Genomic DNA, 27,527 nt, shown 5'->3' with positions numbered 1-27,527 from the left:
TGACTATACATTTTTGCCAACTACCAGAAATGCTTACATGGAAAACACTTTATTACAGCAAAGTATTTTTAGCTGTCTTAAGCAGAATTTAGTGGGACTAAGGAAAGAGGAAAGAACAGCCAGTATCGCAGCATCAGCCAGCTCTTTTTAGGCTCTCAGCATGTGCTCCTTGGACCCGCCTCTACTCCATTTGGCACTCTGCCAGTGTTCTGGTCTACTGTTGGTAAATCCAGAAGTAGTGTTAATGTAACACCATTAAAACACCTTTTGTTAAAATAATTGTGTGACAGCTAATTTTTGAAGTGGCTAAACAGTATTTTCCCTAGTGGTGAAATTAAGGTCCCCAGAAATACACAGTGCCCCCAGAAATACACATGAGGGGGTGGGAAATTATTTTCCAGTTCAGGCTTAGCTGTAGCTTCTTCAGAGTCTGATTTCACCCTGACCTTGCTATTAAAGAAAACTGGTTATGGATAGGGTTGATCTTTTTGATGCTCCATTTATAGCTGAAAAAGTCAGCATGCCAAAATCATTATGTAAGTTACTTAGAGAAACCAACCAAACATTCCCCAAATGTTTAACTTTGGAAAGTATCACCGTTGCATTTACAGTGCATGCTCTATGCCTGTATTTACATTGTAAATGTAATGCTTCTAAAAGGTAGCCATGGCTTTTGAAGTTGGCAATGGAGGTATTTATCAGAAGTTAGTGTGCCATCGTAGTGTCTGAGGCCTGAGTTTTAGTTAGCTTCTACGATTTCACAAGACTGTCAATTAAGGTTTTGTACTCAACCTGAAGTTCCTAGATGGTACTGGAAAGATAAACTTGAAATGTTAAATATAACTTCCAACTGTATTGTTCTTCTCCGTAAATACTGGAACTATAGTGCCTTTTTTGGTGACAGGATCAAGTTCCAGAATAAATTCAATGACGTTTACAGCCTGGATTTGGAGAACCTCTTCTTATAGCTAAAATAAGGGGTCTCTGTCCTAGACAGACTGGAGAAGGAGACAAAAGCAGGGTTTTAAGTTGGATGGGAAAGTAATAAATACTGTGAATTTGAGATAACACATCAAAAACATAGATACACACAACATAAGAGCTGAGGGCAGAGAAAAAGCATAGGAACTGCACATATGCTTTTTCTGAGGTGCTTACCAGAGTGGTAACATGGTTAATATGCAGGACTAGGAACAGATGGAGCTCAGTGAAACACACCAGTGACAACTGAGGAATGTGATCCTAGAGGTTATCAATCATTATATCAAGTTAGTTCTGACACTTAACTACAGCTGGAATATTATGCTAAAAGTTGAAAAAGTGAAAAACTTGTCAGCTCTATGTATAGTATATGTGAACTTCACTAGATGTTAATGGTCTTCCTGCTCAGAGCAAGATGGGGCCTGTATTTGGAGGACTGTAAATTTGGATTGTTGCCAGATATTTTTTTTTTGTACAAGACTCACATGTAGTTAATGCAGGAGTAAAATACTGGTTTGACTTCCACTGCATTCCTTTTAAGCCTTAAGTGGCTCTGGTATTACCAGTACCTTTATCCTGAAAAAGGTCATTTCTCACATTGGTACAAATACAGCTAGTATCTATATGATGGTGTTACATAGTTTTATATAAAACAAAGATCAACACTGACTATCAAACTCTGCCTTAGCATACTTGTGAGACTATAGCACTTGGAACATTTGTGGACATTATCATGTCTCTGAACACAAATTTCAACTCAACTCTTTCAACAGACGTTACTGCTTCTGTATTTACTGCATTTTATAACGATTTTTCTTTTCCTTTTAGCTTTACCTTCAGGCCAGAATGAAAGGAGACTGGGCAAGACTTGTACGTCCTACTCTACAATTTGGTCTTATTGCTGCATCTATTTATGTGGGTCTCTCACGTGTGTCTGATTACAAGCATCATTGGAGTGATGTTTTAACAGGACTCATTCAGGGAGCAGTGGTAGCTGTGCTCATTGTAAGTAATTCCTGGGGGGGGGGGGGGGGTGTAAACACTGCTTTCTGTGAACAGAACCTTGGAATTGGAGGCTGTGTTCAGAGGAGAGCAGACCTGTCTTTGTAATGCTTTGAAAATTGCTGGAAAGGGGAAACAACTCCTTGAACTGGGTGTAGCAATAGTAATTCGGGGAGTGAGGCAAACTCTGAGCCAATGATAAGTGGCTGTTTTAGCTGTTAGACAACATGAAATTGTCTGTGCCCAAGAGCTTTTCAAATAACCAAGATGGAAACAGTCAACTGCAAAACCATGTGGGCCTCTATATAACCACACCTTTTGCTTCTAGCCAAATTCTAAATCTCAAGTACAACAGCAGAGGAGAACTGTGTATGAGGTAAGCAGGGCAAAAAAAAGGCCTTTAAGGATAGGGACAAAGACAGCGTGAAAGTTTCTGCCACTGCCAGCTTATACGGCCTGTTTTTTCAGTCCAATGGGAAACTGAAACTCTTCACCACTTCTTGTGTGCGTTTTGAGTGCTAAAAGGGTGTTCGCAACAACCAGCACGTGAAGCTTAGCTGTACTGATGAGTGAAAAGCTATCCCAAAGAACAGAGAATCAGCTGAGCTTGGACCTACAGGCCCGGTTGACTTAATGGCAGCAGTTGTGCTGGCTGTCACCAGAGTGCCATGGTTGATTCATCCGTGGGAAGGGACAGATCAGAGAGACTTCTGGTTCAGAGACAAGAGCTAATTGAGATCATAGTGAGGAATTCACTTATCAGGAACTGAGGCTCACCTGTAAGAACCACCTCCAAGATTTTACGCTTTCTCAGCTGGAAGTCAGAAGGGTATGGTTCATTTCAAGACAAAGCTTTGTCTACTTATTGCAGTCAGTCATCAAAACAAATCTTCAAGCAGCTCTGGGAAACCCTACATACTGCATTAGCTGTTACTAAATGGCTGCATGTTGACTAAAACATAATCCTACACCTCATTTTTGTACAGTCTCCTTTTCTAAGAGAAGGACTGCAGGGAATGAGAAACGTCAGGGATTGAAGAGCTGAGGGCACTTTTATTAGGAAAACAAGTTTAGTGAAGGGTGTTGGATGATTGAGAGGATATCTTAGAGACGTTTGGTAATACAAGAATGAGTAGAAGGTGGCATTACAGTGAACGGAGTTGAAAGGTGAGGAAATGATTGCTAAAAATAAAACCCCCCAAACAAAACCCTTATCTGAAAGAACTGAAGAGTTCACCTCCAGAAACAGAAAGCTGAGATAAAGCATGCTGGGGCAGCAGCTGCAAATGGAGCACTAAATTGAGTCAAGTGAATTCAGCATTAAGTGGAAGCTGAAACTCATCTGGTATGCAGCTGAAGCAGCATGCTGGCTCATCAGCCAGCCCTCAGTGTGGAAAATAGTTTCTGCTGCTGCCCTAAACTGTGTTCTGCAGTTCTCAGGTTTGCAGTGGGAGGGGAAGAGGTGGTACAAGAAGGGAAGGGAGCACGAGAGAAGGCTTCTCATTTATTGCACTTCATGCAGCACTGTACCCAGCATGTCTACTAGTATGGTGAAGTGGGCAGCAGGAAGAGAGCAAGCTGCAGAATTGGATCAAGGCACCTGTCTCATAGTCCGTAGCTGTGAAGAAGTGAGGTGGTATGGTCAAAGGAATGCAGGAAAGGATAACATAGGTAGAGTTGGCCTTACTGCTGCTGGAGCTGTGGGTGAGACACAGGTATTGGGGAGGGAGCTCCTGTGAACCTTGCCAAGGAGAGGAATCCAAGCTTGGTTAACCAGCTTTTAAAGAAATGCAAGTGAGACTGACATTCCAGAGAGGAAGTTACTAACTGTTGAACCCTCTTCCTCAGCTAAAGCACAGGCTCTCTGTTCTAAATAAATTACAGAATAAATTTAGCCATATGTGCGATGTGGGCCCTCAGCAAGCATATCTTGCTCCTTCATTTAGAGTTGTTCAAGCTATGGCTATTGTAATGAAGCAGTGCCCGATAGGGCAGTTAGAGCAGTTAGTTAGCACACAAGCCTTGAATTTTACTTAAACCATCAGTGGCTAAGGGGTCAATGGGAGGGGGGTAATAGCTGGAGAAAAAGCTATTGAAAGAACAGATGCCAGAATTTTATATAAGACTTAATAGCAATTTTCTACTGTTTTAATGTTTAAACTTTTTATTAGTTTTGATCATGGACTTTACCTTCTGAAAAAGCATTTACCCACTGTTTCAAAGACTTACAAGTGCAGGAGCTTAACACGAATTTGTTCACTTAGGTTGTGTATGTGTCTGACTTCTTCAAAGTGAGAGGATGTACATTTCAACCGAAAGAAGATTCCCATACAACCCTACATGAGACTCCAACAAATGGAAATCACTTTGGCAGCAATCATCAACCATGAAGAATGACCCACCTCACCTGTCTTGCTCTCAAAGGAAAACAATTTCACAAGTCTAACTATGTAATATAAGTAAATGCCTTTAAGAGACTGCTGCTGCTCTTGGATGCTCACTTTACCTGTATATAGTAACATCTACCACAGTTATTGTATATCTAAACTTTAAATTTCTGTTGGTTCAAGCTCTGGCTTAAAAGAAAAAAGCTATTCGAATTGTAAATTTTTATTGAAAACATGGTAACAGTTATATTACATACACTGCTGTTTGTACATGCCTCGTTGAAACAACTGTGGTTTAAATACACACCATTAAAAGAAATAATGACTTGAGATGGAAGTAGCACATGAAGTTGATGAACTTGTTCCATAATGTGAATCTAGCACTGTTTTTAAAGGATACCTTCTGTTACAGGTAAAGGCTTGCAGCAAACACAATATCTCTCTTGATTTTTGTAATCCCTGTTGAAAAGGAAAACTATTAATATCTAGCAGTCATAATTAACACAATCACTATTTTAAGTACAATTACAGGCATGTAATATTTTACAGTAGAGAAAGTGTTACAAGTTGTAAATGGAAGTCATTTTACATCCATTTTCAGTCACAAACTTGGTTAAACTGTCAGTACGCATCAAAATACTAACTCTTTAACTTAAAGTTTATCACATAGATGTTATCTGGAAATAGGACAATGATGCTGTTTACCATGAAGTCTGTATCAGTCAATATCAAGCTTCTATTACCAATTCATTCACACACACCCTGCCGCGCCCCCCCCCCCCCCCCCTTTTCTTTTATATGCTTTCTAGAATTACTTCTTACACTGTGGAAGTGAAATACATACCCTCTGCAAACTTATTTTCCAACTCTGTGTTTCCAATGGCTTTTGCAGCCTGGCACATCTGCCGAAGCAATTCTTCTAGCCTCCTCATGCAACGAATTATGCTACCTGTATAGAAAGTGAGCGAAAACTTTGTATCCCCTGCCACATAAGGTCACAATAATTCAGTTGCTTGAGCCCCCTTTGGACCAAAGCAACAGTTCCCTCTCCAACCCTGTTCAATTTATCTAGACTGGGTAAGAACAGCCATACATCTTTAAGCTTGGCTTCTGTTTAACAGTCAAGTTTCTCCATCAGGAATTTCCTTGAAGCTATGTCCAATGCTTGTCTTGTTATTGTTTTCTCGGACTTTCTGGGCTGTTTAGCAATTCCTAGTGGGTTTTTCTTTCAAGTATTTGTTAAGACTTTCCTCAAAAACCATACAGGTTAAGTTTGCTGCTTCAAGAACCACCACACACAGTTGCGTGTGGGGTTTTTTTTTTTGATAGCCCTTAATTCTTTAGTTGGCAGAGCCAGTGAGACAGTAAGTGGTCTACCTTACTACTTGTGTGCCACTCGAGCCTATGGACCACTCTACCAATCAACTGCATGCTTACAGTAACGCATACAAGCTCAGTCTTGACATAGCTCCTACACTGCAACCGAATACCCACTGTAGTTTGTTATGCATTCATCTCCTCTTTTAACTTACTTCTCAGCTTGGCCCAAGTCACTGTAACAAGTTTCACAAAATGACCCTAATGCTTATGCTCTTCTAGCAGCACGCAAACAGTATGCTCTTTGGTCATTTCCTTCAGCATCATCTCACACCTACAGTCAAAATTATGGTATGCAAAACAACTGTCATAGGGTAAATGTGGGATGAAGGGATTGAGAGCAGCCCTGTGGAGAAGGACTTGGGGGTACTGCTGGATGAAAAGCTGGACATGAGCTGGCAATGTGTGCATGCAGCCCAGAAAGCCAACTGTATCCTGGGCTGCATCAAAAGAAGCGTGGCCAGCAGGTCAAGGGAGGTCATTCTGCCCCTCTACTGTGCTCTGGTGAGACCCCACCTGGAGTACTGCGTCCAGCTCTGGAGCCCTCAGCACAGGAAAGACATGGGCCTGTTGGAGCGGGTCCAGAGGGGGGCCACGAAAATGATCAGGGGGATGGAACACCTCTCTGATGAGTAAAGGCTGAGAGAGTTGGGGTTGTTCAGCCTGGAGAAGAGAAGGCTCCAGGGAGACCTTACTGCGGCCTTTCAATACTTAAAGGGGGCTTATAAGAAAGATGGGGACAGGCTTTTTAGTAGGGCCTGTTGCGACAGGACAAGGAGTAATGGTTTTAAACTAAAAGAGGGTAGATTCAGACTAGATATAACAAAATGTTTTACAATGGGGGTGATGAAACACTGGAACAAGTTGCCCAGAGACTGTAGATGCCCCATCCCTGGAAATGTTCAAGGTCAGGTTGGATGGGGCTCTGAGCAACCTGATCTAGTTGAAGATGTCCCTGCTCATTGCAGGGGGGTTGGACTAGATGACCTTTCTATGGTTCAGTAAAATACTAGCTCTAGACAAGGCATAGTAGCTGGAGACAAACTGTCCATATGAAAAGAACATTCTACAAAGCTGTTGGGAAAGTGAGAAGTTAAGAAAAGTAAAATAACACTTCTCTTTTCTAAAACACATGCATATGGTACCGGTAGGCCATGTCAGTTTCTACAGTAAGAATAGGTTGTGTGAGGGCAGCAGTCTGTAAAACCTATTGCAATGACATGGGGTGAAAAAAAACGTACATAGTCTATTAGACACAAAGCACAAAGCCAAAGCAAGTAAACCGCGGGCAGCTCTCCTGAGCATGGCCACGCTGCATTGTGGCAGGCCCCAGTTCAGCCCTCAAAGATCCTGCTCGTCTCTGTTTACAAGGCCAACCCTAACAACTGTTCTAGGGAGTACTCATTTACAGGCAGCATAGCTGGGGTTCTTGCAGATGTACTTTTCTGTGCAAGAAAAAAGTTTGCATTTTTGGAATAAATTTCTATTGTCTGTACATACTTCCACAAACCGAAACAGTCACTCTGGAACTGATTAACAGGATACTTAGCTCAGTTTACCACTCTTTCCTAGAGCTTTAAAAAGCTTCTCTGTTTCTTCCCAACACACGCATTTCAGCTTAATGACAACTCATCTTCATTAGCCAAACAACACTGCTCTAAAGCTGTGGTGAGCACACTTGCTCTTGGAGCACTTGGGCTTATGCTGCAACCTGAAAATGCAGCCATTTACATACCACAACTACAAGCTTTCACACTATTCATAACTGCACCCAAAAGGGGTTTCAGACACTTGACCATCAATACTAATAAAACAGCAGAACACAATCTACCTTTAGGTTTGTGAGAGTGGAAGCATGCCATCAACTCAAGATTTCTGTCTAGAAAAGTTCTGCTAGTGCCTGTTAGCGTGGATGGCAGCGTAAAACTGAACATTAGTCTCTCACTCATGAAGAGCACAATCTTTCAGAGAGCACTTTTAATAAGTTGGGGGGGGGGGGGGGTGTGATGAAAAACTACTTTAAAAAAAGTGGTGGCTTCCAATGCACTCTCTAATGGCTGGACAATTTTCTGCCTCCTTACTAAAATTGGTGCACAACAGTGAGGTTGGGACTCCCTGTAATAGCAGCAACTCATTATTGCTAATTCCACATTGCCCAAAAGGCAAAGAGGAAAAAGATACCTTCTTTTAGAGCTTTAATAAGCCGTCATGCTGTACCTCATGGTAACAACCTCTATCGCAATTAAGACAGTTAAGACAGGAAGCACCAATACCAAAAATGAAAAATTGTACTTAAGATCAAAATAAGGATGCTGTGGTTTTTGGTTTATGTTTTGTTGTTTGGGTTTTTTTTTCTGTATTCTGGTTTTTAATTTATTTGAAATCACTATAGCGACTTGGTTAACCAGGGCAAACTGCTGTGGGGTTTAGCAACACCACACTGCATTTAAGGTAAGCATAACTGATGGTGGATGTCTGAAGTGCTTTTCTTCCTTTTGGACAATGCACAGAAAACCAGCCTATTAAAAGTTAAGGGAAGAATCATGCGTCAACCCCTGCCACAAGAGCTGAATTTCTCAAAATAGGCCTGTAAGATCTAATTTTGAGGGAGCTAGCACTGTTGACTAGGACAAAGCTGTCCAACTAGCCTTTTCCCAAATACGGTAAATGGAAAACATTACTGCCCTGTGTATTCTGAACAGTCAAGTGCCCACATAAAAACATATGCCAGCTACTGCTCTTCTTTTTGTGTTCCCCTTACTCAGGGTGCCTCCAAAGCAGATGTAAGGCTCAGACATTCATTGCAATAGGACGAATCTGCTGAATGCAGAGTCAAACACTGCCAGGATTCCTGTTGCCCGCAGGCAACCTGCTTTAGGAAGTTCCTGGGTCTATGCATTAGATTACTGAAGTCCATGAATTCCTCTGTTGTGAGGGCTCCCATTTGCAACTGTGTACGTACAAACAAGGAAACAGCATTTGAGAGATGCAAGAAATGGTGACAGTAGTAACTTCAAAAACGGACTTTCAAATATCAGTCACTACACACAGACTTGTGAGACTAGTGCACCCATCCTACTGTTCTTCACGACTTTCAACGTAGCTGGTAAAAGATGAAATTAGGTTTTTCATTCTGGTTTGACCCTCAGGTGGATGGTTTGTCTTTTTACAAAGTATCTGGGCTTTAAGTCATCCTACTTTTAAAATAATGAAAACTAAGTCTCCTTCCTCCAGGGGCAGTTTCTAATACTCCAATTTTAGGAACCAAATTAACCCAGGTGACAGGTTACATCTAAGCTTTTCAAATATCTGCATTGCACTGCTGTGATGAACCATCCAAAACAGAGACTTGGGTTACCACCTCTCACTTCTGTCATCATTAAGACAGCAGGAGGAACCTTCAATTTACCAAGTAAATAAAACACTTAACTGTAATGAGGACAAGCACATGAGCTGTACTTCTTAATAGCAACCATTTGGAACATCATAGTTTTCCCTCTAACTAGCAAGGGTAAGCATAGTCTTTCGTTGCACTACTTAGGATTTCTGAGTTCTGTAGAAGTTTTTAAAGTTTTTAAAATGCAGAGATAGCCCTTTTAAAAAGTCTTCTATAAATTCTAAATTATCAACAGCGTAACTATAAATTTACATATATCGTAAACAATTTTTTCCCACTTAGTTTCAGCTGTGCAGATACTTGAATACATCTGAGTTAATAAATTTTGTGATCTATTGTAAGGTTATTCAGAATTACTATTCCATGTTAGGGAATTACCATCTCACACCTCTTAGAGCAGAACTGATTAACATACCTTCAAAGACATCAGTCATTTTGCAGATGTGAGCAAAGTTAGCTCCATTTGCCCATGTATACACAACATCCATTAGGTTGGGTCTGAAAGAATTTAAGTAATTTTCTTCATCGATTTCCAGTTTTGCTTCTGCTGACACCTTGGCAATTCTTTTTGCGCACTCCTTTAAAATAAAATAGTTTAAATTTATAATATGCTTAAACAGATTAAGTGTTTAACCAGTAGAAAGGCTTGCATATTATTAGGTAGTCCATACAGGATGACGTTTCCTTTTTAGTGTGAAATTATTCAGAATCCGAAAGTAAACCACCATTTACATTAGGTCTGCCTGCACTAACAACTTACAGAGTAGTAAGCAAGCTTACAGAAGTTGTTAAACGCATGTTCTAAATTAGCATAAAGATTTCTTGCAAACAAGATAACCTGTTATTGCACACTGCAAAACCACATGCAGTGCCAGCCAAATTCAATGATGATCCAAAATCAAGTCTTCACTGTGCAGTTATTGTAATTTACTCATACACTTTACTCATGTTAACATTAACCCCGAGCTCAGACAGGTTTCTAATGGACAGATTACCTGCATTTGCCGAAGTGGTCCTGCCAACTGCTCTGTCAATTTTGGCATTTCACTGGACTGAAAAAGAAGACATTAAATAATCTCATGTGCTGCCATACATTTGCTCTACACCAAATTAAATGCAAAAATAGAAGTTCAATGGGTGCTAGTGCCATCCTAAATTATTCCAATGATTTCTCAAACCTGTTACCAAACACTAAAATTTACTGAATTCCCCAAGTACTTGTTCCTCAAACTAAATCAGAAAATTAAATATTTCTGTACAGTATGGCAACAGTACAAAAAAAAAAAAAAAAGCACCTGCTTTCTGTATACTTCCAAAATCCCCTCTATTTAGCTGTTCCATAGTTTTGAACTGCCAAAATGCTGATCATTTACTACTTTAACTGTTACAAGCTTTTCTTTAGGATATAAAAAGCAAATGCTTTTAATAATTTAAACACCAGTGGTTATGCAGGAAAGCATGGCTATTCAAACACCTGTTTAGACCTGAGTACTACCGTTGAGTGAAGCACAATATTCTAACAATGGCTTACCTTGGCATCCCTTCTACTAACAAAAGTAATTCATTAGCATCTGCTGCTAATGTGCTTTCCATATTCAGAATCAACCTGAGTGATTCTAAATCAACTTCTTGCTAGCTATCCACAGTAGTATTTCATATGGAAGTTTATTTTTACTGTATTTTCCTGATGAAGCTAAACTTCTATACAGCTTGTAGGTGGGAAAACAATGGCATCTGGTATTAAATGCACAATAACTTTTAATAACATATGGTCTGTTTTAACAGCTCTTTTAGTATCAATTCCATGCGGTACTGCCATTTCCACCAAGAGGTGCAGGGTACTATCCAAACAATAGGGTACTGTCCAAACATGGGTATGTCTCAGAGGTAATGGTACCCTTACCCCCGCAATGCAGGAGCAGATATTGTTAAGCCTCTTTTTTGAAATAATCATTCTACATTCTAAATTGTAAGGATGTGTGTGTGTATACATACATAAATACAAGCATGTATGCTGAGAATCTACTAATATTGCTTCATTGCATGAGGAGGAAACAGCTGTAGATTCATTACAAGGACTGCAATTTTACACAATCTTTGGCATGTCACTCATGAGGAAAGGTATTTTAGCCCTGAAGCTGCAATGCTTTCGGTAAGTTCAATGGGAGTTTATGTCAAACACCTTAGGAAAGGATAAAAAAAGTGGAATGGCTTGTACTGTTATGACCCATTGCTGGAACTGAATTATAAACAATACTGTTGGTAGACAGGAATGTCTAGAATTCATGAATTGAAGAAGTAACTCACATTCTCTTGAAATACAAAACAGCTTAGTAGTGCAGTTGCCTGTTCTGCAGATAAGTCATTGAAGAGACCATTGAACATCATTTCTGTCAGGAGTAGTTCATCAGCACTAAAATAAAGAGAAGGAGAAGGAACCTTAGGGAAAAGACTTAGTGAAATGTAATTTTTAAATGAAGTACTACTAATCTGTTTTGTGAAGCAACTGAATATAGATAAGAAACAATAGCTTCTTAATTTTTCTTACGGAAACACCAAATACGAATATATTAGCTTTTTAAGGGGGATGCTAATTAGTACGAGTGAGACAGTATTTTAAAGAAACTAAAAGCTTTTACTGAACTACAAAGCATCTCTCCCGATAGTTCATAAAAGTTAGTACTAACAGTTGCTTTAGTCAGTTTTTAGCAGACAGAACATCAAGAGATTGAAAAGAACCAGAAAATCAGGCAACTCATGAAAAGGACTAAAATTGGTACTGCTGCTGCTCAAAAAAGATTCAACTGGGTATTTCCAAGATACTGAAAAGAAGAACAAACTTGCTTCAATTTACTTGTACGATAAAGACTTAATAATGAATTATAAAGGGAAGTGCATGATGAGGATACAAAATCCAAACATACTATTTGGATAAAACATCAAATTGTTGATAAGACCACACCTTTGTTTTTGGAGTTTATCAGACAAATGCACAGGATGGGGTAAAAAAAGTAGATTTTTTTTACAAAGAAAAGTGTGACTCATCAGCAAACAGCTCCTCAAAATCAGGAAGTTGATAAAATTCTGATTCAGCTTCCCCATTTGCTATCAAATTTTGCAGGGGAAAAAAGTTATTAAATATCGAGCAAATATAGGTAGGATCTTTCAAACTGTCTGTAAGGCAAGGAGTACAGCAGTCACTGTAACTTTTAAAAATACACAATTCTACCAAAATCTGAGTTACACTCTGAAGTATTAAAAAGTCTGATTCATGAGTTTCCGTGAAATCTTTACAATATGTTTCAATATAAATATACCAGCTAAATGTATTACAGTAAAATGCATGACTTCCATAGGTTTCTTCCAGAAGCCCTATGGAAGCAATTAAGCTGTATTCCAAACTTGTCAGCAACTTGGTAATTGCTGACAATCACCATTACACCCTTGTTTGTGAGTGACTCTGTACTAAGAGTCCTGGGAAGTGGAACCATAGAAACTGAGACCATCCTCTCATGTAATATACAACGTTAAATGAAAAACACACTACTGCCTAAGCTGTGTAAGAAAATAGCCATTGTTTTGGCATTTTCATGACCACGTTTTAGTTTTAAAATCATTGTATTTTGTCCTTAAGTTGCTATCTTTACTGCTTCAATCAGTATATTCCCTTTTATGACACAGATCACAGTCTCTGAAGAATATTTCTTCTAATGGTCTCAGAACTTTAAAATATAAACATGACAAGACTAATTTCAGTCATGACAATAATCACTTCACGCAGAAACCAATTACCTGCTGATTTCACAAGCAACCCGTCCTTTCATCTCAATAACATCCGAAGATGTGGCAAACCCCAGTCTTCTCAAAACACGCTTGCGGCATTTGAGTTCATCCATCTGTAAGACAGTTCTGGCTTTTTTCAGTTCTCGCTTTGCTGTTTTAATATCCGTAGCAATCTGGGGGGTCAGAAGAAGAGAAATTACATGTTGCTGGTTTAACAGATTTAAGTGTTTTAAAGACACTGTTTAATTTACATAAAGGCCTCAGAACGATGGTATATGGACATACTAGTTGACACTGACTCATCTAACTCTACTAAGAGGAAGGTTTAAAACAAATTTAAAAAAAAAAAAAAAATCAGCTCCATCTACCCATAGGAAACTCTGGCACGTTTGGGAAGTTAAGCTTTTACCCAGAGCGGGAAAAAACCCAACCAGCCCACACCAAAAAACCACAGAATAAATCTTTGGTTGGGAAATGAGCACTCATCTTCTGAGACCATACTAAGTCTTAGCTAACCAACTATTCAATCAAATGCAACCCAAAAGCATTATTTCCTTCTATTAGAGCTTCTCCAGTGTCTTGTAGTTTATCACAGTCACTGTCAACATCGTGACGGCGCACTGTACAGTGCAGAGACGCTCGCAGAAGTCTCCTTGGTCCATCAGGTCTTACCACATGCAACTTTTTGTGCTGACCATACCAGAACTACCTCAATTCTGGGAAGCACCTCCTGGAACCTGTTTTCTGGAGCAGCACAGAAACACGAGAGCTGGTTTTGTGCACAACCAGTTTCAGTCTAGCAAGGCGACTCTATACAAACTAAGTGTATTGCTTCCAGGCTGGGAGTCAGCTCAGGAAGCAGCAGCACAATGATTTGTATGGTACACTCCCCAAGCTAATAAGCCCCCTCAATTCAACTTCACTCTGCACAAGCATATTAAAAATGATCAGTTTCAAATATCTGTGACGATTTTGCCTATGCTGTATTGTGCTATGCCTATTCAGTGAAAAAGACTCTAGTGGCACCTCTGTAACCTTCTAATCCCTAATGACTTTCTCTGAAGAGCTTTCTTTTCAGATGTACTTCCCATCTGTATTGATCAAGGGCATACCACTGACTCAGCCAGTTTGTTAGTGAGATTCAATAATTTTACTGTATTTAAAAAGGATTATTTGGGTTTATTAATTTAAAAAGGATTCTTTGGGCTTTGCAAATAAAAAGAAAAGCAAGTAACAAGGGAACTATTACTGCCTCTCTCTTCAGCTAAGTATAGATATAGTGTTTTGTTTTGTATTTTTACCTGTGCTTTTTTTTCACAAAGTTTGTATACAGTTTCCAAGTTAGGATCATTGTGAAGAGGATGTGAATACATCCTATGCTCAAATGCCTCTACTTTTTGGATTACTTTTTTCAGTCCTTGATCTTTGATACCCATGTCATCGATAGGGTCTAGTAATGGTACTCCATCGGGAAATCGCTTCTGTACTTCCTAAAACAAAACAAAAAAATATATTTTTTTGTAAGATTAGTAACAGTAAAATAAACTATACTTTTACAAATCAGCTGGCACAACTACAGGGACACAGAGGGCAGAAGTATAAGTTTGTTATGTGATGTTTCAGCAGTTTTCAAAATTAGTTTAAAATGACTTGACCAGGAGAAGCAACTGACGTACATCATGGCTTCCAACCCCTTTTAAGAAGAAGGCTGAAGATGTGACACAAGCTTTAGAAGAATTTATTTAGAACAAGTTGTCTTGGGTTCAAGAGTACCTCACTAATCAGAGCAGAGAGCTTACACAGACTAGTTAAACTTACTTGTATAGATTTTAACACACTTTGCCTGTTGTCAATAGGCCTCAGGTCTTTCGGTATGTAAAGTCGGACACTGCTGATAGCTGAGAGAAGATGTACCAAAACAGGAACAACCTATCAAAGAGAGTGCAGTAACTGATAAATAAGTAAAAAATATATTTATTATTACTGTTCTGTAGCAAAACTTTACAAAGGAAGAGGAAAACTGAGTACACAAGGTCACAGCAGTGGGTAAAGGAATATCAGGAAGCAGGAAAACGTCGTAATAAGATAAAGCATTAATAAAGAAGAAAAGTAAGTTTGTCCAAATGGGAAAATTCTGTATTCAGTTAAATCTGGAGAGAAGCTGCAAGTGGAAAAAAAATTTTCAGATTTTATTACCTTGCCTCTTATCTACTGGAATAACTCTTATCATCCAAACCAGACAAATTATTGTCATATACTTAACTAGGAATGCTAACAGTAGAGAACATCAAATCAGCAAATACATATTCACAAGTATCAAAACCATGAAGAATCAATACTGTATCTCAAGCTTTAAATTGACTTTGTGAAAAAAAAAACATGCAGACAAATTAAACAACTGTCTCTGATCTGAAAAGTATAATTGTTTGTCTTGATAATAGGGTTTCAAATTGAAAATTTTAAATAATGCAAATGCTTTTACTAAAAATTTCAATTAATTTTAGAATGAGATAGCCTCACAAAGCTGAAAGCTGTGTGAAAAGGCTCTCTGAAGGCTCTCTGAAAAAGAGAAAGAATTAAAAAAAGAATTCTGTTCCCAGAGACAGAAGATACTGCTAAGAAAAGTATCTGCCAAACAGCATTACTAAAATTTATTACTCAAGGATTATAAAAATTCTAACTAAATTCTCAAATCTAGTAGAAGAAATGCACATTACCCACAAAATCCTGCACAACTATCCAAGAAAAAAAACAGCTTAGGCGTACAATTCCTTTCTCTTCCTTAATGCGTCAATCCCTCTTTTACCACAGTTCACAAATGCTTTGGAAATAGAATCTTTGAGAAAATTTATAAGAAACTATTGAGAATAAATGTGTAACAAACCTGCATCTCTCCTTTCTCATCAGGTCTGGCTGGCTTTGCAGCCTCAGTAGCAGAGTTTTTCAAACTCTCTTTGCTGCAGTGCAGTAGCACTTCAACTACGTATAATGGGTCCAGTTCACCAGAATTTGGCTGTTGAGGGCACAGAAAAAACAGGTCCATAACAGTTATTTTAAAATACCAGCAAGAATGGAAGGAAAAAGCATTATTTTATTCAACTGTAAAGGTATGAAATGAGCTATTGCTCTTCACAGAGTATCAGCTCAGTGATGCAGTATATTCTAAAAGCTACAGAATCAGGATTGAAAGATCCCTCACATAGAAAAACACACTCCTCCCTTGCCAGTGTAGCCTAAAGTCTACTTGCAGCTTTAGATGCTTCTGCCTTTTCTTCCAGATGCAGCTCTTTCAGAGTAAGTCACCATCTTTTGTAACTGTAATGCAAAATATTTGCATCATGCTAGCAGTACTGAACTTGGCCTTTTTTTTAAAAAGAAACACAATTTGGGGGATCTCTTTCATTTGCAGGTTTGCAAGTTCAAGTTTTTCCCACAATAAAGACCACATAAAAATCTTTCAAGCATAACAGCTCATATCTGCAGCAAACAGGAAGCTGCATCTTGCAGGCCACATCTTTATACACCCCAAACTGCACACATAACATCTGACATTCATTTAAAGAACACAAACATGCCAATATGGTGATCAAAGACTATTGATCACAAAGCCATAACCTTTATTATACACTGCTTTAAAAAACCCTGATGTTAGTTATTTGACTGGATCAATATGCACTAAGGTTGCTCAAATATACTCCTACTATAAGCAAATATTTTAACGACTTTGAATAGAACTAAGTTATAGGCCTAACACTGAAGGCGGGCGTCATCTTTTAAAACACTATGTGCAAGCTTAGCTCCCAAACACAAAAGAGAAAGAAAGAGAGAACAGTCTTTCCAAAATCCCTTGTTAACTCAGTTCAGTTTTACTGGGCAGTATTTTTCAATACAAATCTACAACATACTATTTTCTTTCACTGCATGCAAAGCAGGGTGGAGCCAGATAGCATTTCTGAAAGATTCCCAGAAGTACTATGAGAAACTGCAATAGTAAACCAAACAGAAAAACAGGGTTATCCTCTTCTACAAGACAGGTAATTTCTTCAAGAAACGCAATTACTTGCTGGGGAAGAAACTGTTCCTCTGAATTCTATCCTACATTTGCAGAAAGCACGCACAACAATGTACAAGACCCATACCATGGCTGCTCCCTGAATTAGAATTTTAAAATAATATCCAAATATACCAAATCAGTATCCAGCCAAAGCCATGGAAAGCATAATGCTGACTTGAATGAAGAAGAGACTAAACTCATAGCTGCACATATATGCTACAGAAAATGCTAGAATTGGAGACACCTAGAAAATTATGGAAGGAAAAAAATATTTCTATCAGTAACTGTATTGTAAACCTATTAATAAAGCAGGAGTATAAGTAGCATTAACATTTGCTGTTAATATAATTCTCTGTAAGTTTACGTATACCAATGGCTTTTAGACAATGCTGACCAGACATGAATTAATCTAGAACTGCTTTTTGAATGTGGTTTCGATGGGTTTCCTACAACATTTTAGGTACTAAACCCTTGAACAGGAACAACCAGGTTTTTATTTGCAAGAGCAAAAGGAGACTAGAACACCCTGTAAAAATCTGTAAGTCACAGACATCTCTGGCATATCAAGTTTGAATGATCCTTTGATTCATGCTGCACCAATTCACATGCCTCAAGAATAAAATTCTGCCCTCTTTGGCAGAATATTGCATTATTAGGCATATTACAAGGATTTTAGATTTGCCCTGAAACATCTATTACTTCATGTGATTGGAAACAAAATAAGACAAGACAGCTGATCATATCTGCAAATCAAGAAATATGGCACAGATAGCAAATTCAGATTCCCAGATTAATAACATCAGACTCACTGAAAATTCAATTACCATGACACAGCACTAAAAACGATGCTTATGTAGTAAACATTATAAACATGAACAGATAAGTACGTAAATTTAAGTTTTCAAATTTTAGTATCAATGACTGTTAACGGACAAAAATTCGTTGTCTAGAATCAGGGATCAGATGACAATATGGACTATAAACAGCACAACAATAAAACTAGCATACTGCTGGCACAATCTAGTGGAAATAAAACTTCTTACTCAAAAATATTTGGGGTTTTTTTATGAATTCCAAAGCAAATAGTTACTTTGCTGCCTACTATACTGTATAATACATAGCAATCACCACTGCTTGAAATAAATTTTTCTGTCTACTGTAATACAGGATAAAGTGCTATTTGCATTCACAATTTTTTTGAACACTGCATCGTGAAATTATGCTGGAAAAATATATAAATATAATTAACAATGAACATAACTGACAATGACTCATGCTTTTGCTTTCACATTGCAACGAACAAAGAGAATTACTCAGTGAAATACAGACATACTGTAACTCTAAATGTCAATCTTAATTACATATATTCCTCACTTGAAAGGACTTCATTAGAAACTAATACAGTGAAGAAAAATTTACAACTAAAGAAAAACTAGTAATATAGGCTGAATTCAACATGATTTCTAAAAGCAAATCCAAAGAACTGTCACAGCTTAGAAGTGGATGAAGGTTTAAAGACATGGCATAATAGTGACATATTTCCAACACTAAGTATACCACTACCTTAAACAGTAATGGGGAAATGCGTCTGTATCCCAGGATAAAAATGCATTGAAGATGCACATTAAAATGGGTAAATAACAGCTTCTTTAGGTCATTTGTTTTGCCTCTGCTCATAGAAACTAGTCTTTCCATACTGATTTTAAAAGTTACATAGCTTTAAGTTTGTTCCATGATTTTCAGCACCTATTGTCATTCTTTCCACAGAACTCAGAAGGAAAAATTCAACCCAGCTGCTAGAATGACTTAATGAAAAAAGTGCTGCTGGAGCCAGAGCCATCTCCTGCAGAACAGACCGTAATTTCAAAGCTAACATTCAAACCTAAAGGCTTTATACAACAGTGAGACAGGCCAGATAGGGAATGCAAATATATATGTGGATAAAATACGATACAGATAGAAGAAATGCCTCCAGTGACACAGAAGTTGGCAATTTTACATAGAAGGCTGGGGTTAGGGGGAAATCTGTTTTAATGCTCATGTGGCTCCATGAAAAAAGCAGTCTAGAAGCGTAAGTTTAAGCAATAGCAGTAACAGTCCAGTTTTCCAACTTAGAAAGAAATGTGACTTTCAAAAGGAAGATGGAAAACCAAAACAAAATCTCTCTTAATAAGTTCTGTATGCACACATTTTTCTCATTTCCTCTTTAATGAATATATATTAGAGAAGCACCAAAAGGTGCCACAATGTACGGGCGCCACCAGAACTTGACAAAGACAACTTCTCATTTAGACCTAGTAATTAATGCCAATGCTCTGCTGCCAAAATTACAGCAAAAATGCTACCACAGAAAAATACACTTTAAACTTAGGTTTTAATTTAGCCAGCAGAGCAGCCTGTCAAAACATTTCTGAAAGGGAGACCAAAACATCATCTCTGGGGTTATGCGGAGACCAACTATAAAAATGGATTTTTGGAAGGAAAAATGAATCTGGCTTCTATTGCATCACTGCCTTCTGTATTTTCTTCCACATTTCCCCAATCCATTTCTATTGTTTTGCTCTTTGTATTTTAACTTCCCAACCCTCAACTCTACAGCAACGTCTCAAGAGGACCAGTAATCCCATGTCTCATGCACTAGCTTAGGACTCAAGACACAATTCCCTATTTTAAGATAACCTTCTATGTAGAGCCAAATGTCAGTCCCCCTATGCTCTCAACCCTCACTTACAGCTTCCATAGATTTTCTGACAGTAGATGACATAGTATCTTTCCCATGAATGGCTTAGTGTAGCGCTGTTGTGGATGTCTCAGGAACAAATTAGATAGTTTGAAATGTTTGTAGTGCCAAGTGCACTTTTGAACTACTTATCCCAGACACACACAAGCATTTCCTCCATCAATATCCCAAAAGTTAAAAAATTAACACAAGACTGAGGGTTTGTCCCACCTTCCATGGTGTTTTTCTTTATACTTTCACTTCAGGAAGGCTTGAGCTTTTTGCAAATTTAAGGTGAAAGGAAATTTTTTTTGCCTTTGAAAACTACAAAGAAAATAGGTTTTATTTTCAGAAAAAGCAGTAAGGTATATATTTTTCTAATGGAGAGAATGTATATTTTACCTTAACATTCGATTTCTTAGAGAAATTAACAACCACTCCCCATCCAAAGTCATCACCTTCGTTCTTCACCTGAAAATATTACAAGATGTTATAACATAACCTATGTATAATCACATCCTAGCAAGCATATCTTTTGTATTTCTGATATTTACAACAACAGTCATGGACCATTATTCATGATGAAAACAGTATTTCTTTTAATTTATTTTTGAACGTTTAACAAAGAAACATAACAGAAGTCAAAACTGTTGCTTAGTGCAATGTGTGTAATTTTTCAAGATGACAAATTGGCAGACACAAATGAACCCTGCAAATTTTGCAGATAGATAGGCAGAGATTTGAAATAAAAACAAAACAAAAGAAAAATCAAATTACCTTTACCAGTCTTCCCGGCTGTAGAAAGGGCAAGCAATACTTTGGTTTGTGAACATATTCTTCAATCTCTTTACCCAGTTTTGCAAGCTGCTGTCGGATTTTGTAGTATATGACCACATTTTCTTCATTGGGAATTGCTATTTTGTTGTACTGTCCTTCCAAATTATTCACTCCTATAATAGAAAGTAAAATGTCATGGAAATTAATTACTTCAGAGATTTAGAAATCAATGTTTCAGATCTATATAACTAGTATTTTGTCACCATTTTTGGCATTCATTTTCTATTTACAATAAGCCATTCTCTGGAAAGCTAGAAATCTGTAAATGTGTCCATTTAATTTATAGGAAATTAAATATTAATACTAAAAATCAATTTAAAAAAAAAAAGCAAGCTTGGGAAAATGGAGAAGGCTGGACCCCAGTTGTCCAGGAATCACTGATTTAGGGTTGCACAGAAGTCCCACAAAAACTTGCAATGATATGTAGGAGGGTATTCATTGCCTACTAGTGCTCTTCTGCCTCCTCCTATGAAAATAAGATTTCTCAAGTACATCTTCTAACAAGATGTCTTCCAACAAGAGGGAAGTTGTTAGAAGATGTTCTTCCTAACCTGTTTTAGGCTCTGATTTCATCAGTCGGAAATCAGTATTTTCTTCCTCCAACATTTTTACACCTTATGTAGGCAAATCGGTTTATATTATAGGCAACATGCTTCATTCTCTCACACTGGTAATACCACTAGTAAACATAAACAAAGGACACATCACAGATCTCTTTTTCCTCTCTACCGCCTCACCCCCTTGCACGCTATTTGAATGCATATGGGTGACTCAGAAATCCCACTTCACTGGGACTTGAGACACAGTTCAGGGAAGTGCTCCCTATATTTAGGTGCCAACTTTTTAAAGAAAAAAGCTAGCAATCATGGCATAATACTCATGGCATAATTTCCTCCTTGATCTAAACAACCATTTCTCTCCTTTGTGTTTTTAATTGCAGCTGAAGCTATTACAAAATTCTAAAGCCCAGTATGGTGCTTAAACAAAAAATGTCCAAGAAATATGAAAATGTTCTCCAGCTCCATTTCTCTATTTAACTAGCAATGCTGGAATGCCAGAATTAAGATCTAGGCATGCCAATTGGAACAGGGAGGTTCTCAGGAAATACATACTGTATTTGACTACTACTGTCTTAAATACTGCATCTGCAAACTAACAGAAACTCTGCAAAGGGAATTGAAACACCCACTCTGCATGTCTATCAAAGCTACAGGCACACACACTGCCTCTCTTAATATTCAATCAATAAATGAACAGATGAACTGCTCATTCATCAGTGGCAAAGGAAGTAGTTACTTCTTGTGTTCTTAAGACTCTTCTGGGTTAAGTTTGGAAAGAGGCCTCACTCTCAAACACTGGCTGAGATCTTTGGAAACTGACTTTGGCTCATGAAAACATACTATTTAAAGATCATGGCTCAAAATTTAGTTACCCAGTGGAGTGCAAATAATGTCTCAGTCCTCTCTGAATTTTGCCTTGTATTTTAATTGAACATTTTTTCCTATACTACTCTGAATTCAGTGTGCCTGAGTTATTTTTAGAGATTGTAATGAGATATTAAAATTATGGGTTTTTTAGCTAAGTCCTGCATATCGAAAAGGAATAAGACTTTTTGTCTCTGCACTTCCAACAAGCTGCAAGAATTTTTACATTGTTTTTCCTTCTTCCTGTCCTACAGCTTAGCAATGTGATAACCATTCTTGTTTGACTCGGAGAGGAAAGCTCTCTTCATAGACTGACAGTGCATATCAATATAGGTCCTAAGAACAAGAGGAAATTACTCTTCCTGAAACTATAACATAACAGCAAATGGTGCAGTGGCAACTGTTGGCAGGGAAGACAAGAACTGCATAGGTATAAGCTCTTACAAGCGTAATGAAGTGTAACTACCCAGTCTCACAGTGCAGCATCTTTTATACTGATTCTCATGAGTACAATATACAGTAATACTTACTTTCTACTATTTCTGGAATAGTTCTGTAATGTTGGAACTGATAGAAGGATTTTTCTAACATGTATTCAGGGTTAATTTCCTCTACTCGAAGCAAGTTTAATACCATGTTGTACGTCAGGTGGAATGCACTGTTTAAAGGATCAGCTGAACCCTGAAAAAGATCCAAGAACACTGTCCAGTTAAAAAAATATTAATTGCAGCATATAAGAACATATCAAATAAATCATGATGCAGTGTTTTATATGAGGAGCTGTTTTGATGGGTAGTACAACTTGTCTTGAATTTAGATTATGTGTCTCATCAAATCCTAAGCAATTTTATTATGCTGAACATGTAACAGTATTCACGTCTCATTGTATCTATAGTTATACTACAATATTATAAATTAGATCTGAATGAAATGAAAAGCTCAGATTAAAAACTTAGATGTTTCTTATAGTCTATTACTTGGATTCCATTATTTTAACTTTCAAGTAATAGTTATTTAACTATTTAAAGCAATCCATTATTTTAACACTCTGGAAAAACTTATTTGCACACCTTTTTCTCTTAAGACTTACTGATCACACTGGTGTCTTGGGAAGTCTGTTCAAAAATAGGTAGTCTACAACTTATTTAACTTAAGTAATGTCTCATTATAAAATTAATTTACTTTGCAGGTTGCCCAAGAGAGGTTGTGTATCTCCACAAGTGGAGATACACAAAAGCCACCTGGACATGGTCCTGGGCAGCCTGCTCTAGATGACCCTGCTTGACCAGGGGGCTTGGACAAGATAACCTTCAGAGGTCCTTTACAACCTCAACCATTCTGGGACCCTGTGAAGTTCAGTTTTTTTACAAAGTGGTATTTACAGGTATTTTGAACAACCTAAGAAGAAAGGATGCTGGGAAAGTATTGTGGGGAAATATAACATCACTACCTTCTTTCCCCATTCTTATTTTCTAGGAACATCTACTACTGTCCTCTGTCAAAAAAGGGTACTGGACTAGGTAGATGCATCTTTGGCCTGATTCACCATGGCTGTTATTATGTTCTTACCCACGAGGAAGACCTCATCATCATAAGAAGAGCAAACATTTAACTGATAGGCAGTAAAACAACCAGCTATTCAAAGAACACACAGAACAGTTCAAGGAAGATCTAGAAGACCTCAACACTACAGCCACTCTGAGCAAAGGGCAAACTTGAGAAGCTGTCTCAAACTTAAGTGTCAGCACAGCAGGTCATCCTGATAAACCAAGTAAGAAGTTGCTGCAATAAGACGACAGAGACCCAAAACTTCTTAAGTATGAAACTGCCTAACTGTGGTGCATAACCTTTGATATAAAGTAGCACTGGTATCAAAGGAACAGGTGCCTGACAGTTCTTCAGAAAGGATCCGAGTGAAATCCAGGAGTTATGAAGCAGAAAATTACAATTTCTGTGCAACAAAAGGCATGGAAACCAGAAGCAACAGACAGCTGGATAGAATACAGCAGCATAAATAGACTTTTTATAAAACCAAGTTAGATCTTGCAAATCTTTCAGAGCTCTCTGAAGGTGCTAACAAGTACATGGATTACCATACTTCCTTGATTCCTGAAAAGCTTATGGCAACACCCTCCCTAGCCCCACCAAACTCTTGTGAATTACTAACAGAAAACCAGTGTAATTTAGTATTTTTTCAAAACAAAATTTCCCAGTGGAGATTCAAAGGGGTCTGGACTTACAAGGAATCTAGAAAAGGCATAGATAGAAAAATAGTTAGGGTCTGCTAAAAATACTACTAGATCACTGAAGACACCAACAACCCAGAGAGTTGCATGATGAGGAATAAAACGGCAAGTGAAATTCAATCTGAAAGTATATTATTAAAGAAGACTAAGTGCAACAGTTTGCAATGGTTTAGTATTCACTGCTCTTTAATGAGTGACCTATATGTGAAATAAAAGAGATTTACTAAACAAGTGTCATTTCAACAAGGCCTATGAGTAAACTCAGTCATGATTAAACATTTTAAATTGATAACAACTAAAACAGGTAACAAGAAAATGAGGATGTTTCAAGACATATTTTTCATGCAACTATATTATTGCTGAAAGTTCAACATATTCTGTCAGACATTTTAGAAGCTCAGAGAGGGCTAACACTGGGAAACATGCTCCTCTGCACTTTCTTTTAAGCTCAAGATTTGCTTTACCTAAAACCAATTATACTGTGTCCTCTTGAGCTCCTTTCTTTGCCTTTTGCTATACAGTAAGGTATCTAGCAGAGATATTCCCTCATCATACATAATTTTAAAAAGCATAGGCTATTAAAAAAACCAACTGATGATTAGTTTATATATGCAAATGCTGAAATTCAGACCACGTCCTCTCCTAGATCAAGCTAAGTCTAATGGATTTGAAACAACATTACCACAATATACACACTTTTCTTTCAATCTTACATGTTCAGTCAGGAATTCTGATACTAAATCCACTGATGCACTCATGTCAGATTTAATGAGACAGTTTGAACTTAAGACTCCTTCACATGTAGGAGATTTAAGAATATTGTAATCCCATTTGCTTTATGTGAGATATAGAGCCTTATGAGATTACCTTACAAATACCAGAATCCTACTCACTGTATGATTATTTCACCTCAGGAAAAAAATCAGCTGTTACAGAGAAGCCTTCAGCATATGTTTATCCTAAGAAAGTACCAACATGAATATATGTAAAACAAGTTTAAGATAAATCATATAGCCTAATGTTTTGCTTTCCATGGCCAGAGACTCATTCAGTCATTCTAGCTTACATCTGTGAGTAGATCACAAATACACATGTAGGTTTTCACCTCAAGTGATGCACCACAGAACAGAAATACCTCTCAACTTAGATCATGAAATGTGTATTTAAAACAACAGCGTCAGTTCTGAAATTACCACAAATGGGTTTCTACTAACAGAAACGTCTCAATAAGTACGACATCAACACTTGAGCTGCAGTGTGTGGATGAAAGCTCAAGTTTCGACAGATCTCTCTGGTCTGATACACCAAACAAAGATGAGAGAACTTCTGTTGCTGATGCTAACCAACGTTTAACACGGCTTTTTCCTTAGACCTGGTAAAAGGATTATGTACCCAAGCTCTTGTCTATTTTTCTAAATATATCAGTTATTCTAGGAAAGAGAAATTACCACTCCCTAAAAAGTTTGCTTCTCTACAACAGAGAATGACATTTAAAGAATGGCATTTACTAAAGAACAGCACAGCAATTATGTCAGTGTCAGCTAACAGTGGGTCAGATTCTTTCCTACAGCAACATCCACTGCTGTAGCCAGGCATCAACTAAAGCAGCTGGAATACTCCCACCAGCTGCCTACAGCCATCGGCATATCTACAGACCAGTGGAGATCTGTCAAAATGCTGCTGTGACTGCTCTGATCACATTATGAACCCCTCTTTCCATTGTCAGGAATGGAACATAGCTTTAATGCATAGCTTAGCTGTGTGCTTGCAAGATTATCAACTATTTGAAAGAATACAATCATAAATGTCACAGTCTCACTTAGATGCTATCATAAAGTGAGAAAAGGAAACAATGAACTTTATACAACTATAATACATGCACAGAACATGCCAAGAAAGACCAAACAATTCCTGCAGATTCACTTCAAAAGCTTTTTTAAAATAAGCACAGTTCAACTGTGAAGGAGGAGTAATTTAAAAACAAACTAAAAAACCCAGCTATTTCCAAGATTATATAAAGCAGACTTATTTGAAAGGCAGCATTTGAGCCAGTTGCTGATGTGGCAATTTTTATTTTAAACACATAATCAGCTTTTTACAATTTGAAAATAAGACCATTCCATTAAGACAAAGCAGTTAAAATATGAATCCTGTTTCGGCAAAAATTGTGAGTTGTTCCTGTTCCTCCATCTCATAAACACATCTTTCTCCAAGTTTCAGAAATTCCTGTTTTCTCAGTGTTGTTCTGGCAATAATACATTCGAAATCAAAAGTTATGAGAAGCTTATTTTTTCTGAAAACTGGAACTGTTACTTCTCCAAATTAAATAGAACTATAGTAGCTTTACTGTGCTACACCTTCAGCACAGCCAATGAATTCTGCAGTGTGCATTAGTCTCTACTGACTACCCTGGGCTATCAACGGACTCGCATCTAACAGGAAGCAAACACCTGGATGCCCTACAGTTGTTCTTCTATACTAAGTACACACAAAATGTGAGTAGACAATCAGCCTTTTCTGGCAAATTATAAAGATTGGCGTGATTACTGAAGAGGCAATTAGTGGCTTCCTAAAGCCACCTGCCAGATTCATATGGTGGAGGGAAGGGAAGAACAGGAGCAGAGGGAAGATGGGATATATTACTGACAGGAAAAGGGAAAAGGTGGGCCTTCCTTTCCTAACTTGCTCTCGAAGAGCCTACACAGTATAAAGTGTTCAACTATCCCAGATTTTGCTTGCTGCTGAGATAAGAGACAAATCAGTTTAACTTACATTTTCTCCATGATGGTTTGCTCCTCTTACAATCCCTTTCTCTGCTTAAGCCCTGTGCCACCAGCTCCCACATCAATTACTTTTCTCTCTTACTTTCTTAAAAATATTGTAAAGCATGTGCCTGACATTTAGTCACCCTCTACCATAGATCCTCCTGTCACAATTCATCAACCTTCTCTTTGACAAGCTTGGGTACGCAATCATCTGCCTCAAGTCCTCTCAGTCTCTAAGGAAGCCTCTCCCTCGTCTCCAGAGAAAAAGCTCCATATTAGAGAAAGGAAGAACCACCAACCACTCATGCAAAAGACCAGGCAAAACCTAACTGATCAGAGCTGCAACAAAAGTTGATGAGAAAGACTGCCTTGAACAGGCATCAAGAAGTCACTTTCAAACACACGCTGTGCCCATGACTTTACTGTTGTTGTTGAACTACCAGCCCAGTTCTCTGGCCTCCTTTCTGCAAGTAATCCTCCTCCTCACCCCTTCAAAGAGGGGAGACCCCCCCCAAATCTTCGACAGACAGTAGCAATGGATTTATTTCTGAATAT

At 38.0% G+C, this 27,527-nt stretch overlaps 2 protein-coding genes across 8 annotated transcripts in view; one reads left to right on the top strand and one right to left on the bottom strand.

Annotated features, from left to right (window-relative positions):
- PLPP1 (phospholipid phosphatase 1) overlaps positions 1-4,700 on the top strand; it is a 67,709-nt gene extending 63,009 nt beyond the window's left edge. For 6 of the 7 annotated variants that reach the window (XM_072859261.1, XM_072859260.1, XM_072859255.1 and 3 more), the window contains 2 exons: positions 1,810-1,986; positions 4,248-4,700. In XM_072859261.1, coding sequence (XP_072715362.1) covers positions 1,810-1,986; positions 4,248-4,373 — 303 coding nt within the window. In that variant the 3' untranslated portion in view covers positions 4,374-4,700. Of the gene's footprint in view, positions 1-1,809; positions 1,987-4,247 lie in introns of those variants that run through there. The other variant, XM_072859262.1, reaches the window with a different exon arrangement.
- MTREX (Mtr4 exosome RNA helicase) overlaps positions 4,690-27,527 on the bottom strand; it is a 48,166-nt gene continuing 25,328 nt past the window's right edge. Inside the window, exons 16-27 of the mRNA XM_072859254.1 lie at positions 22,492-22,642; positions 20,478-20,650; positions 20,103-20,171; positions 15,812-15,940; positions 14,746-14,856; positions 14,229-14,417; positions 12,937-13,100; positions 11,452-11,557; positions 10,140-10,196; positions 9,560-9,722; positions 5,215-5,319; positions 4,690-4,829 (exon numbers count right to left, since the gene is read on the bottom strand). Coding sequence (XP_072715355.1) covers positions 4,777-4,829; positions 5,215-5,319; positions 9,560-9,722; positions 10,140-10,196; positions 11,452-11,557; positions 12,937-13,100; positions 14,229-14,417; positions 14,746-14,856; positions 15,812-15,940; positions 20,103-20,171; positions 20,478-20,650; positions 22,492-22,642 — 1,470 coding nt within the window. The 3' untranslated portion in view covers positions 4,690-4,776. The remainder of the gene's footprint in view (positions 4,830-5,214; positions 5,320-9,559; positions 9,723-10,139; positions 10,197-11,451; positions 11,558-12,936; positions 13,101-14,228; positions 14,418-14,745; positions 14,857-15,811; positions 15,941-20,102; positions 20,172-20,477; positions 20,651-22,491; positions 22,643-27,527) is intronic.

This window comes from Ciconia boyciana, chromosome 4 (genome assembly GCF_034638445.1).
Source record: "Ciconia boyciana chromosome 4, ASM3463844v1, whole genome shotgun sequence".
Classification (NCBI taxonomy): Eukaryota; Metazoa; Chordata; class Aves; order Ciconiiformes; family Ciconiidae; genus Ciconia; species Ciconia boyciana.
The sequence above is the reverse complement of the archived record's forward strand: the minus strand, read 5'-3'. Positions and strand labels throughout refer to the sequence as shown.